This window comes from Charadrius vociferus, unplaced genomic scaffold (genome assembly GCF_000708025.1).
Source record: "Charadrius vociferus isolate BGI_N301 unplaced genomic scaffold, ASM70802v2 scaffold477, whole genome shotgun sequence".
Lineage (NCBI taxonomy): Eukaryota > Metazoa > Chordata > Aves > Charadriiformes > Charadriidae > Charadrius > Charadrius vociferus.
In genome coordinates, this window is record NW_009649449.1 from 2,052,190 (window position 1) to 2,064,972 (window position 12,783).

A 12,783-nucleotide genomic window follows, 5' to 3' on the forward strand; every position below is an offset into this window, starting at 1 on the left:
TTGATATGCTGGGCCCCCCAAATATAAAGTGCTCTTATCTTAAATCTTTAATTACTGTAATTGCTTAGCCTTGTTTGTTAGGAAATGAAGAAAAAATACTTAATAGTTATTAGCCAGTGGTCCCCCAGCTTACCATTTCTGTGCTCTCCAATACTTTTCAATCAGTTTGTCTGAAGGTCTCTTGTTTAAGCTTTGTCTCGATGCCTTAGAGGAGTGCATTGTTCTTACCAGGTAGGCTAGACTCCTCTCATTGCTGTTGTACAGTTGTTCTCCTTTCCATTTTCTTGGGAGCTCTGGGACGGTGTGTGGGGGAAAACCTGGCATGGCTGGGGCAAACGGGCCAGGCAGCACTGTCATGAGTCCCGTAATATCAGAAAAAAAGGCATATGTAATTCAGCGCTTGGTGCCCAGGCAGGGAACATCTACTGCTCAACTCCCACAGCCTTTCCAGGCATTCTGTCCCCTGCAAATGCATCCCCCAGCCCTCCCGTCCCAAAGAGGGGGAGGACTGGCCATTTTCACCTGCGCAAGAGCAATGAATGGAAAGCGACCTGACCCCGCTCTTGCACAGCCCTGCCGGAGGGAGCAGGCTCTGGCTCTGTTCCCAGCGTCAGCAGCAGCCCAGGGACCGGGGTGGAAGGTGTGATGGGGCTGGCTCCAGGGACGGCAGCGGCATCATAAAGGCTAGACAGCTCGCAGACATGACAGCTGGGGCCCGGCAGAGACAGTGCCCCATCTGCTTTCTGTGTTTAATTCACCTGTTGTATCCTCCCCGATTGGTGATGGATTGGGCTGAGGTTTTATTGTCTCCCACTGAGAGGAAGAAATAGGTTAAACTGTCATAGCAGGAAAACAAGGTCAGGGCCTGAGCAAACCTGTGTTTTCTTCTTGTACCCCTGGATGGCCCTCGTGCACACCTGCATGGACGTAACATTATAAACGCTTGCATTATTGCTTTGAACACTGTTGCCTTTTCTTTTTTCCTCCTATTCCCAATTTCCTTTATATTGACTGTTTCCTTCCATTGTTGGCACAAGAGAATGCTTACTGCTACTTTGAGGTCTGGGCGTTGGTGAAGAAAAGACTCTAGGGATTAGAATAGGAGTCGGAAGCTTAGTTTCTTGGCGAGTAGTCCCTCACCCTAACCTTTGACAGTGATTTCCTCTGTAATCTTAGGCAATTGCCCATGGTGATGGGCTTCAGAGGGGGTCCGAGGCAGAGAAAACCTGCCTCATGATGTTCTTGCAGTCCTAGAGAGGAGCAGAGACCTGTAACTACCACTGAAGTTGGTGCATTTCAGTGCATGCCAACTTATTTCACAACCAAGTCCTTGCAAAACTGTGTCACTTTGCTGTCTTGCACACTGGTAATTAAGGAAACGAAGCCTCACACGGCAGTGAGCTTGGCTCATCTGCTTTGAAATCCAGGTGACCCAAGCTTAGAGGTGAATGTTTTCGTCTTGTAGTGAGACCCCTTGAGTCCTCTTTAGCCTGCTTTGCAGGGTGTGCTAAGTAGCCTTCGTGTTGTGCCTCCTGTCTGGAAGACAGAGGGCTTAAAATCTTGTCTCATGTAACCAGAGGCATCTGCTGAGCTTGATACCATAGCTTGATACCCAGACTGTAAGCACTCAGCTCTGAAGATTATTGGGACAGCGCTGCAGAGGAAAATCCTTTTTCTTTTGATCAGATTTTGGGTTCCTGAAAGTCTTGCTCTTTTACATTACCTGCATGGAGCAGTTGCATTGCCTTAATTGCTGTGGTTTGGTTGCGTTGCGCTGACTCCTGGTGAGAAAGCGTGTCTGGCTATGAAAATAGTTTGTCCTATTTGGGGAAAAGAGTGAGATCAGCATAGGGCATTTCTATACCGATGCACATATGTCACGTGTACAGTTATTTTAGTCATAATAATACCGGCATAGTTGAACTGGTACAAGTACTATGTAGAACAGACCAGTTAGAAACTTTGGCTTCGGGAAGCCTTTTTCCTTTCTCACAGACTATTAACTAAGCTGCCTCTCCCCAGCAAGCTGAACTAAAAGTTACGCCAGTCTGCTTTTTTGTTACCGCTCTCTGGTTTATCCTAGACACAAAATAAAGCAATGCAGGGGAAGTTTGAGACTACAAATTCCGCTGCTCTGCAATAGTTCAGGGAGCATTAACTTCCCTACGCTCACTGGGAGATTCCGAGCGACATTGAGAAACGCATTACCTCAGGAACAGCCTCTCAGCTTTTTCACATGGAGGTTCAGACAGCCTTTAAGGACCTCTGTTATGTTGTCCCAGGAATCTCCAAACAGAGGAAAGCCCGTGTAGCCGGAGAGTAAGGTTCACCTTTAACAGCAAGATCCTCACATGCTGTTGGATTTAAGCCCGGCGTTGTCTTGTGGGTGCATGAATTTAATTTCTATTTTGAAGACTGGCCTTTTTCATTAGTAGAGGAGGGGAGGGAGAGGGAAGAGGATAAATGTAATGATAGAGATCTGAGATTTAGTAGGGTGGGTTAGGAACTGCTCACACACAGCTTTGTCTAAGTCCCCAGCAAACCGCGATGGCGTGGTTAATAATAAGAGGCAGTAATACTTAAGCACCTGTTTAAAATGGTGAAAGTTTTTGACCTGACTTGTCTCTGAAGGGACCTCATGGAATATCAGTAAACACGTACACTGGACTGAGTAGTGGGCAGGATAGGAGCAACTGGACATGTATGGTGAAAATGCCTTTGAAATTCTTGTATTAAAAAAAGGGGATTGAGAGCAAAAGTAGGAGCAGATTGTACAATGAGAGCATGCAACGGACTGGGTTCCTCGCCAAATATTGCTCTGAAATAAAATCTATTTTAAGGAGAAATAACAAAAGTTGTCCTGTAACAGGGTGTCTATGCACCGAGAAGCAGAGTTCTGGAGGACCTCAAACTGCGCTTAAGTCCTTCCTCTGTTTTTTATGTCACTCCCCCCCACACCCTCAAATCTTCTCTGGCTGTGTCTGCAGTATGCCCCCAGTGTCTGGCACCTGGCATGGGACAAGTGTAGCTTCAGACCAGAGGAGAGCATTTGAAACGAAGGTGTTTACTCAAGGAATGGTGGAACACTGTCTCCTTGCCCCTCTTCACACGTGAACATTGACAGAGTCCAGACAGGGGCAAGTCGCTCTCCCCGTCCCCAGCATCCCTCACCTCACAGACCAGCTTTACAGCGTCCTCCTCACTCAGCGTCCGTTTTCTAATAGCAAAATTACTGACCTCCACTAAGCCTTAATGGCTGGGGCTGTCAGCCTTTCCACTGCTTGCCTTTCTAAGTGGAAAGCTATTGCTTATATCCCATAAGGCTGCTGCTCTTTGACTCCCTAATTGATTGAAGATCAAACCCGAGAACCCCCCATTATATTTGTCTCATGCACCTGCTTGTAATTCAGAGCCATCAGGTCCCCGAGCTTTCTCAGCCGATGTGCAATGCACACAACACTCCTGTGCCTTCCTTCTCCTGCACGGCCTCTTCTCGAAATGCTCCCCAACACTCCACCCTGGTGCTGCCCTGGCATGCGAGCTGTAGGACATCCCCGCTCCTGGTAGAGCTCAGTTTTGTGGCAGAATACGCCACCCAACACTGATTTTTACCTGCTGCCAAAGGCAGAGCGTGTCTGGGGTCTGGGCTGCGCTGACAAGGCTCCTCCAGGCAGCGTACAACTGAAGAGAGACCAGACCCACGACAGAGCAGGGCTGTGGGCTCCAGCTGTGAATCCTGCTCTTAGATTAGATTCAACGGCCCTTCTTTTAATTGCCGTGACTCAAGAAGGAGGGAGGCAGGGCCCCTCTTGTGGTTGGAGACATATTTTGCTGCGTTCTGACACTTCCACAGCTTCCACTGGTTATTTTCTGTCAATCCCTTCTTTCTTCCTCTGCAACCCTTTATTTTCTCTTTTCCTTTCTCTTTCCTCCCTCCTTCCCTTCTTTTCTGCCAACCATGCACCACTTAATGACCGTCACCGTATTCAATAAATATATTAAAGATCCCTCTGGGAAGCAAAGGCTGGACCTGGTCCGGAGTGCCAGGAAGCATGTCATTGACCTAATGAGGACATACATTTGAGGGAGGAGAGAGAGAGAAAATGGCCACTTACTTCTCAGGGATGCTGCAGGATAACATATAATAAGCAGCAAGAAATGCCTTCTTGCCCAGGAAGGAGATATGAGACCAGAAAGAAAGGTGAAGTGTGAGAATGAAAGCAAATGAAAGCTTGACCCAGAAGTGCTCTCGGCCGCTCTCTGTCTCTCCTTGTATCTGACCCTCGCAACGTCAATTCCATGGCGGAGAATAACCCAGGTGCCCCCAAGTCCAAGTCTCAGTCTTGCTGCAATCTTGAAGCCTTCTTCCAGCCATCCTGTATGAGGTTTCCTGGAGGAGCCTCCCCCTGTTCATTGCCCGCACGAGCTTCTTAATGTTGCCGGTCTGAAAATAGCGATGCATGGATATAGGGAGACTGTGGAAGCTGAGGCAGTGATGTGTGTGAAGCGGAGGGAGGAGAGAGGAGCTAGCTCTGACCATCCAACCAAGCAGCCTGCAAAATGGCACTTGCGAGTACATCCTCCCAAGCTGCTTACCTGCAGCGTTGTGGTTTGCATCGCGCAGGCCTCCCCGTGTGCCGGAGTGCTCCGTGGGTCCATGCGGGGTGGTGGTTCCTAGGGCCTGACCCAGGGCACGCCGAATTCCCACTGACCGTGGTGGTGGGTCGCGCCAGTTGAACTGAAGTCCTTAATTCGCCCTTTACGCCACCACTGTCCCGTCGGTGCCGTCTTCTCAACCAGAGGATGTGGGGAAACCTTGTCAATAGTTTTCTCTTTTCTATGGCATTGCCTGTGCTAGAAAATTGCGAGGTGCAGACAAACGCCATCCAAAGGAAGTGGTTGTCTTATAATTAAATGGGAGTAGAATGGGACAGTTGTGGGTAAGAGATGGGGCTGCGATGGGTTCTCCTTCTGGCAGTAATGACCTGTTCCTGTAGCTGGATACTGCCCAGTATTCCCCACGCTTAGATGGCACGTGTATTGGTTACTGCAGCAGGCACCTGGGGCAGCGGGGCGAGCCCACGGGAGCCGCAGAAGGCAAACTGGCCACAGCGCAGGAGCTCAGCTGCAGAATGAGGTTGTTACTGCCCCCGGAGTGACGAGACATCAGGAGGATGCCTGGCTCACGCTGTTGGCCTCTTCCATGGTTGCCACTCTGCTGTTGGAAGCTTGCAGGGATCGCTAGGGTAAAAAAGAAATGGCAGGGAAGGAAAAAACAGCTTAAAAATTAAAAACTATTCCAGCTGCTCTCCATTATTTTTCCAACTCTCTCACTTTCTTTTCTGGGCTGGATTCTCATTCCAGTACAGGCTCCAGAGATGCCTTGAATAGCGTCAGTCCTTCCTGTTAATTTATTTTTTTTTGTTGTTCTCGTACATATATAAGCGATTTCATTCTTTGCACAAACCAAACCCTGACATTCAGGTCCCCCCTTGCTGAGGTGCCTGTGCAGCGGTTCGTTAATTCCCCCGGCTGCGTGCCCCGCCGACTGCCCTCCCGCGTGCTGGGCTCCGCGGGGATCCGCTCTCTTTCTGTTCCTCTGGGGCCCATCTGGTCATTTTTGTGGAACGGTTTCTAACTGATCCCACCGTGTCTGAGACCTTGGGTGGGTGCGGAGGTGGGAGAGACGGTAGCACCTGTAGCACCTTTGCTTGCCTGGCTATGGTTTTTATTTTTCCCCCCTCCTTATCTGTTATTCATTTGTAAGGGACTGGCTCCTTCTCACCGCTCTTTATACAACCCAAGGAAGGGCTGATAGTTTGCAAATTATTAGTAATTTGATTTCAATTGGATGAATAACCCGTTATAGCAAGACGTACATTAGCCTCAGAAATCTAATTGGTGATAACGGCATAGAGATGTGGAACGAGTGCTTGGTTCTGCTCCCAATCCCTCTCCCCTCCCCCTCCCAAAAAAAGATAATTAGGATTTAATTTCATTCTCACCTATTCATTTGTCTAAATATGGGTGTTTAATTATCCATCTCGGCAGATAGATGTCTCTGCCTCTATGTGGATCTGAGCTGTTCCTTTGGTATGAGATTTTCCCTCCCCCCTACTTAGAACTCTCTGATGCAGCCTTCTCATACTTTGAAGTTCGGCTGTGCTGTCTCATTATGAGCCGTGCCTTCGCCCGACACTGAGGATCACTGCCTGCAGCCTACCCATGTCGGTGGCTGCAACAGACCATGAGAAGTCACATTTTTTGGAAGGTGGAGAGTTTAACTTAGAGGCTGAACCCCACGTGGAGAGCTGGGAGCCCAGGGAAGCTCCTGCTCTGGTGGCAGTTCCCTTTGCTGCCCCCGTGGATCATTTCACCCTCCGGCCTTGTGCCCCCTTTGGCAGTGCCGTGGCTGGGAGGTACCTGCCTACCTGCTTCCTCGGCGTTTGGGTGGGATGTGGACCTTCCCGTTAAGGTACAGGGTGTGAGTCTGAGGGCTGGAAGTGCTGCCAGTTCCCAGTGCGGATGGGAGCTTTTGAACCAGGTATATTAGCTGCCCAGGTAAAAGGAATGTTGCAGCACTGCTTTGAGAGTCCAGTGTGAAGAACACATTTTACCTGCCAGGTAGGGTTGTAATAGATGGACGTTTACTACATGTTGTCAGCTCCAGAGCTGAGCACCTGTGGAAATGAGAGCCACGTGGTTAGCTGAGTTTTAGGGTGAGACAGAATGGTCAGAGGTGCGGCAGAACGGGATGCTCTGTTGCGGTGCATCTTTGTGTGGCCCTACAGAGCGCACATGGGGGTGTAGCGGGAGCACATCTGTGGTCCAAAGTGGACTACGGCCCACTGTCAGGCTCTGAACGCTGCTTGGAGGAAATGCGTGTTGCCTTCAGAGAGAGTCCCATGGGGCAGCTTACCCTAACCACAGGTTTTCTGAAGTGTACTTTTTTCATCAGGTGAGAGACCGTGGAGTTTTAATCAGACAAACGTGGCATCAAATGTACATATAGCTCAGGGCCAAAGCCTTTCATTTTGTTTGAGGGCACTGAAGAATATTTTATGAACAGAGAAACAGGAGAAGCACAAGGTTCCTTTTCAGGCTTGCAGTTTGGTTTCCAGCTGGTCCCACAGAGTTCATTGCCGTGCAGTGTTTGGAGTTCTCCCCATTTCCACTGTGCAGCTGCCAGGATCTGATTTGCACAGTGCAAGGTGCCGAGCTGGAATTAAACGGGGTTTATGAAGATTTTGTGTCTGTAGGAAATCTTGTATTCTAGGGAACAGTGCGAAATCAGGCTTACCGCCCTCCACCGATTCCAGTCTCTTGTGAGCGGGTCGGACCCTTCTGGGCCTCTCGGGGCCGTAAGGGCTGTGGCTGGTTTGAATTTGCTTTGAACTTTGGATTCAGATCAGCTTACCTGGAAAGGCCAAATGCGTCCCAGAGTTTGACCAAACTGGATTTCATGGAAATTTTGCACAATGCCCCGGTTTGGCCTGTCCTTTGCAGAAAGTTTTCAAATGTCTGAATTTTAACTTTGAAGAACAACTGTTATTGCTATAAGCTCAGTAGCTGCGAAGTACCCGTTCCATTTCTATTTGCAAATAAAATGTTGGGAAGATGGAAAGCTAGGATAAGTTTTCAAACTGTTTCATGTGAGGAAGAAGAAGAATAGGAAAAACCTAGGTACATGTGGAACTACTAAGTACAGTTCTGAGCACAGCTTTATTGGTGAAAGTTTAGTATCTACTAAAATCTAACGATCCCCTAAAAGAACTACTTGCCCCTAAAAGAACTACTCAGAGACCACCCAGACTCCCCTTTCTGAGCCTTGCAGGTCTTGCAGGAAGAGGTCTTGCAGGAAGAGCTTAAAAGGTATGCTGTCACATTAGTAAAACTTTCAGCAGCATCATGTCTTGGATGTGAAATTATTTCCGTGCTAAGAGTTGTTTTCAGTTGATTTCTGAATTAGGCTGAAGCAGGGGCCCCCATTCAGGAAAGCACTTAAACAGACACTCAAACCTGAGTTAAGTCCCATTGACTCCACTGGTCATGCTTAAGTGTTTTCTGGCCCGATTCAAAGCACATTCGGATGGGAAGAAAGGCTCTCTTTTACTTCAGCAGGTTTTAGGTCAGGCTTTTTCTGCAGGCAGATGGTCTTTAGCTACACACTTGCTTTTTCTAGTTGAGGACAGAGACAGGAGTGCTATGGGGGTACACAAAATATGCAGAAGTGCCTTTGGCCCTGCTACTTGTAATATTTGCAGGCAGTTCTGTTTAATGCTTTTGGGAACCTCCATCTGCAGGAGCTGATTTATACGCACAGCTAGGAACCAGCATGTTCGCTGGCAGCCGCTGAGAGACGTGGGAGTGGGTTAGTGCAGGGATACGGGCTTGCTTGCCAGTTTAGTCTCAAATGGCTGGGGGTCTCATCAATCACGTTGACGTGCAGAAACAGTGGTGGTCACAGACCTCCTCTGGGTGGCAGGGGAGATCAGTGCTCCCTGATACCCAGTGGAGACACCAGACCACAGAAGGTCAAGCATCTGCCTTAGCCCTCTGGGTTGGTGTAGGTGCTGTCAAGTAGCAAGGGGGAAAAAAAACCCCATCAGAAAACCAACCCCTTTGGCTTCTCTGTCTTAATTTAGGATGTTGTTCATCTAGAATCTGCTATTCCTGCTTGTCAGCAGGCAGAGTGACAGAATATGTGAAATTAATTTCCGAGGTGGGAAATTGCTAATAATTTATTTACAGCTGGGGAGGGTGTGGAGGAGGGAGTACAGAACAGACATATTTGGGTTTTCTTCACAAAATGTCAATGCTTAGCTCTTTCTGCTTCCCCTGAACGTGTCCTATTAGTTGAGACAACATCCTGCAGTCCCTATACCTGTTAGGGAGGCTGCGTGCAGCAAAGGGAGGTTCTCTCACGGCTGTACAGCTCACCTGCAGGTGTCTCGTTTACAGCCCTCCGAGCTCAGCTGCGGGCACTCAGGATGACCGTGTGTGTGCAGTGTGGCTCGTCACAGCACCCCACGGCTCCGAGGAAGGCAGTAGTTGTGGTTGAGAGCTAGGGAGAGCGAGTCCGAGAAGATCACGGGTGGGTTGTCGCGATGGAGCAGATGTTTTAAGCGGTAAGAGATGCGGTGTTCAGTGTGTGCCACTGACCTCTCTGTTTGTTTGTTAACAGGATACACACCCACTGGGATTTAAACATCTCCTTCCGAGAGACCTCTTGCAGGTACCATTTTGGGGCACCCTCTTTGTATGGTAGGCTAAGAGTTTATGATATATTACTGGCATATGGATGCTGTGAGATGTAAAAGAACATTTCTAACTGTCAGTGCTGTGGGGTTTTTTTCTTCCTCCTTTGTTCCTTTTTCTCCCCTTTACCACCTCTCCTTTCTTTTGTTTTTATTTTGGGGAAATTTGTCTTTGGGGGGAAACAGCCTCTTTTATGCTGGAAGAGAGTATTGATTAGACTTGTAAAGAAAGGCCGTTACTGGTTTTGATATGTTTATGCTGGTCCCTTTTTGGAAGAACGCAAAGTTGGGGTGGCCGAGATCTGTTTCCTGACATGAGGGACATGGGAGTCTGCATCTCATTTGCAACAGTGATTCTTTGCCCAAAAAGAATTTTACAAGTCATGTCGGGAAAAAGTTGACATTCAAAAAACGACAAGTGTTTTACATAGCATAAATAAAAGAAGTTACGTAGAAGTCTGAATTGTGAGAAGAGCAGGATTGCCAGTCTAATTTCCTGCAGTAACAGAAGGTGGAAATTTGTAAATTGGAGATACCCAGTCACAAACATGAATATTCTTTTGTGAACTCTGGGTCAGTTGATATCCTGGGCATAGTGCATTTTCTTTATGTGTTGCTAGTAGTCATAAACTTTTCTGATTCTTTAAAAATATAGCTGCAAAAATTTGCCTCTGTGCTAAAAAAGAAAGCCTGGAAATTTGAAATTTCTTTTATACTCAATTGCCACATGAGAGTAAAATGGCTGAGCCTGGCAGGTGCTGCTTGTTTTCTGAAACAAGATAAGTTAGTCTCACACCTGTGAAACCTCTTGGAGAACACAAGAAGGTAGATAGGGTTCAGAGCGGTCCAGAATCTGGTTCAGTATGTGCTTCCGATGTGGATACTGTAGAAATCGGGATTTGGTCCACTGGATCTGCTTGCAAATAGCAGTCTGCTAATAACTTTTTTTGTTTTGTTAAAAGTAGTTTCTGATGCTTTGTCTAAACTTCCTGTTCAGTTAGAGATTGACAAACAGTAGGGAAATATTACTGCTACTACTTGTGCAGGTGCCCCCTGCATGCTAGACGCTTCACAAACATTTAAGAAACGATTCCTACTCTAGAGATCAGATGGTTTGGACAAGGGAATACAAATAATTTCATCTGATGACTTTTGTGTCAGGACTTAACGCGTATAAGACTCAGTGTAGCAAATGTAGTGTTTACTCAAGAGAAGGTTGTTTAAGAGCTTTGGAGAGACATACCTATCAGTGTTGTGGCTGATGTGGGCATTTCTCTGTTATATTTGCAAGCCTCAGAATGTTTTGCACATGCAAGCATCAGTTAGAGGAGCAGAGAGGATTAGAAATTACTTCCACCTCCATCACGTGCCCTTCAAACACAGTGCTAACAGATTCTGTCTGCTCCCCCCAAAAAACTGTGGTACAAGAGTGAAAGTGGGCAGCAGAGAAGTGAAGGACAAATACTCTTTGTCATTTTAACACATTCATACATACCTACTCTCTCCCTCCCCCAACCTGAGGACAATTTGGACTGTTCTGTTGGCAGCATTGGTGTGTGAAAGTCATAGCCTAAACTGTGCACCCAGAAGTCCATCTACATTTAGTTGAGTGCTGGAGTATGAATTAAGTCTTGGCATCCCCGGGAGGCTCAGTGGAAGCAGTGGGAGTGAAGGGTGGGAATCATAGAATGGTTTGGGTTGAAGGGACCTTGAAGATCATCTCGTGCCACCCCCTGCCCTGGGCAGGGACACCTCCCACCAGCCCAGGTTGCTCCAAGCCCCGTCCAACCTGGCCTTGAACACCTCCAGGGATGGGGCAGCCACAGCTTCTCGGGGCAACCTGCCCCAGGGGCTCACCACCTGCACAGGGAAGAATTTCCTCCTGATATCTAATCTAAATCTCCCCTCTTTCAGTTTAAAGCCGTTACCCTGCATCCTATCGCTGCACTCCCTGAGTATCTGCCTTGATTCGTACTCCGTTAGGGAACGAGTGAGCGTAGAGGTATTCACTGGGATCAAAGTAAGCATAGACTTTGGCCCTGAAGCATAAAACCGCATAATTCCTAAAATTTACAATGTTAAGAATACAGAACCCCGCCCTGATCAGTAAGCATCTGGAAGCCAGTGTAGAAGGCACATCTCACCCAGCACTCCTGTAAAATCAGCTGAAGTTTTTTGTATGGCAGCCTTTAGAATAAAACCCCTGGTTTGTTGCTATAAGCTTTTGGGACTCTAAAATAGAAAAGAATGGATCCCTTCCAGGCAGATCCTTTTATGATAAATTTCAGCCTAGAGCAAAGTTTTACGGCTGAGTTATAAACTCCTAAAAGGCAGAGGTTTGTAATGGAAGTGCTGACACAAACCTTAATTAATAGCCATGTGAACAACGATTCTGCACAATGGCAATGAAGGGTGCAAACACCTTTCGAAATTAGAAACCCTGTCTTAAAAAATATTCTGAACTCGCAGTGCGTAGAATAAAATAATGGTCTGATTTTTATGTCAACAACTACACCTCTTGGGCTTCCTCAGCTTAACTGTTTAGCTCTCTCCTGGCAGAAACATCAGTAGTTCCTCCTGGGAACAGAAGTTTTGCTTTTGCAGATTAAACCGTTAATCCAGCTATGAAAAATTGTCCCCATCCAGCTAGTTCAGAAGAAAACAACATGTGTTATGCTATGTGGCAAAGAAGGTAACGTGTGTGTGTATGTGTTGGTACAGAACAAGGTTGTGTTTAAGTGACCTAAATTGCCACACAGTTCTGTAAAACATCTGGCGTATCTAAACCACATCACGGGGTGGCAAAAAGGTTTACCTGACCTTTGTTCTCCGTGACCTGCCTAATTCAGCACATGGGAGTTACCCAGGTCATCCCAAGCCCGTGCCGGGAAATCCTTACGATGCACCACACCTGCATCAGTGCACACAGTCACCGTGCTGTGTTCAAGCAGGTGTGAGCGCTGCCGTCTTCATTTGTCTGCCTCTTTGTCATATGTTTGTCTTTGATCTTCCTTTCCAAGTTGTCAGAGGATAGCTGGATTCCTTGGCTTTAGCCACCTTAGAATTGCTGTCTGCATTGCCTGGGATGAAAAGACATTTAATTGGGTACAAATCATTCTATATGCAAAGAACCAAAAGCTTGACACGGGAATTGTCCTGAAAGGGGAGATTAGGATCTCTCCTTGTCTTGCCAGGTGCTTTCCTCCTTTCCCTTTTAAGCTTTGAAGTTAATACAGGTTTAAATTTTTGTTTACAGCTAGGCTTCCTTTAAAATTGCCTTTTTAAGGCAGAATTCCCTTGTATGGACATACTGTTCTGGGAATAATTTGCTGAAATGTGTTAAAATTGTTAAATGTTGCACTTCTCCTTTTATTTCAAGACAAACCTGTCAAATTTTGAAATAGTAAATGCAAAGTTAAAGCCTGGTTTCCACCACAAGATGCCTACTCTCTGCTCCCATTAATTTCAGTGTGAGTCACAGTTGCTCCGCACCACAGACAGGATTACCTTTCTGAGGTTGAGGCAT

At 47.1% G+C, this 12,783-nt stretch overlaps 1 protein-coding gene across 1 annotated transcript in view; it reads left to right on the plus strand.

Moving 5' to 3' along the window:
* Positions 1–12,783, plus strand: part of SAMD11 (sterile alpha motif domain containing 11) — a 122,926-nt gene that overhangs the window by 37,531 nt on the left and 72,612 nt on the right. Inside the window, 1 exon segment of the mRNA XM_009889574.1 lies at positions 9,185–9,235. Within this exon segment, the coding sequence (XP_009887876.1) occupies positions 9,185–9,235 (51 nt within the window).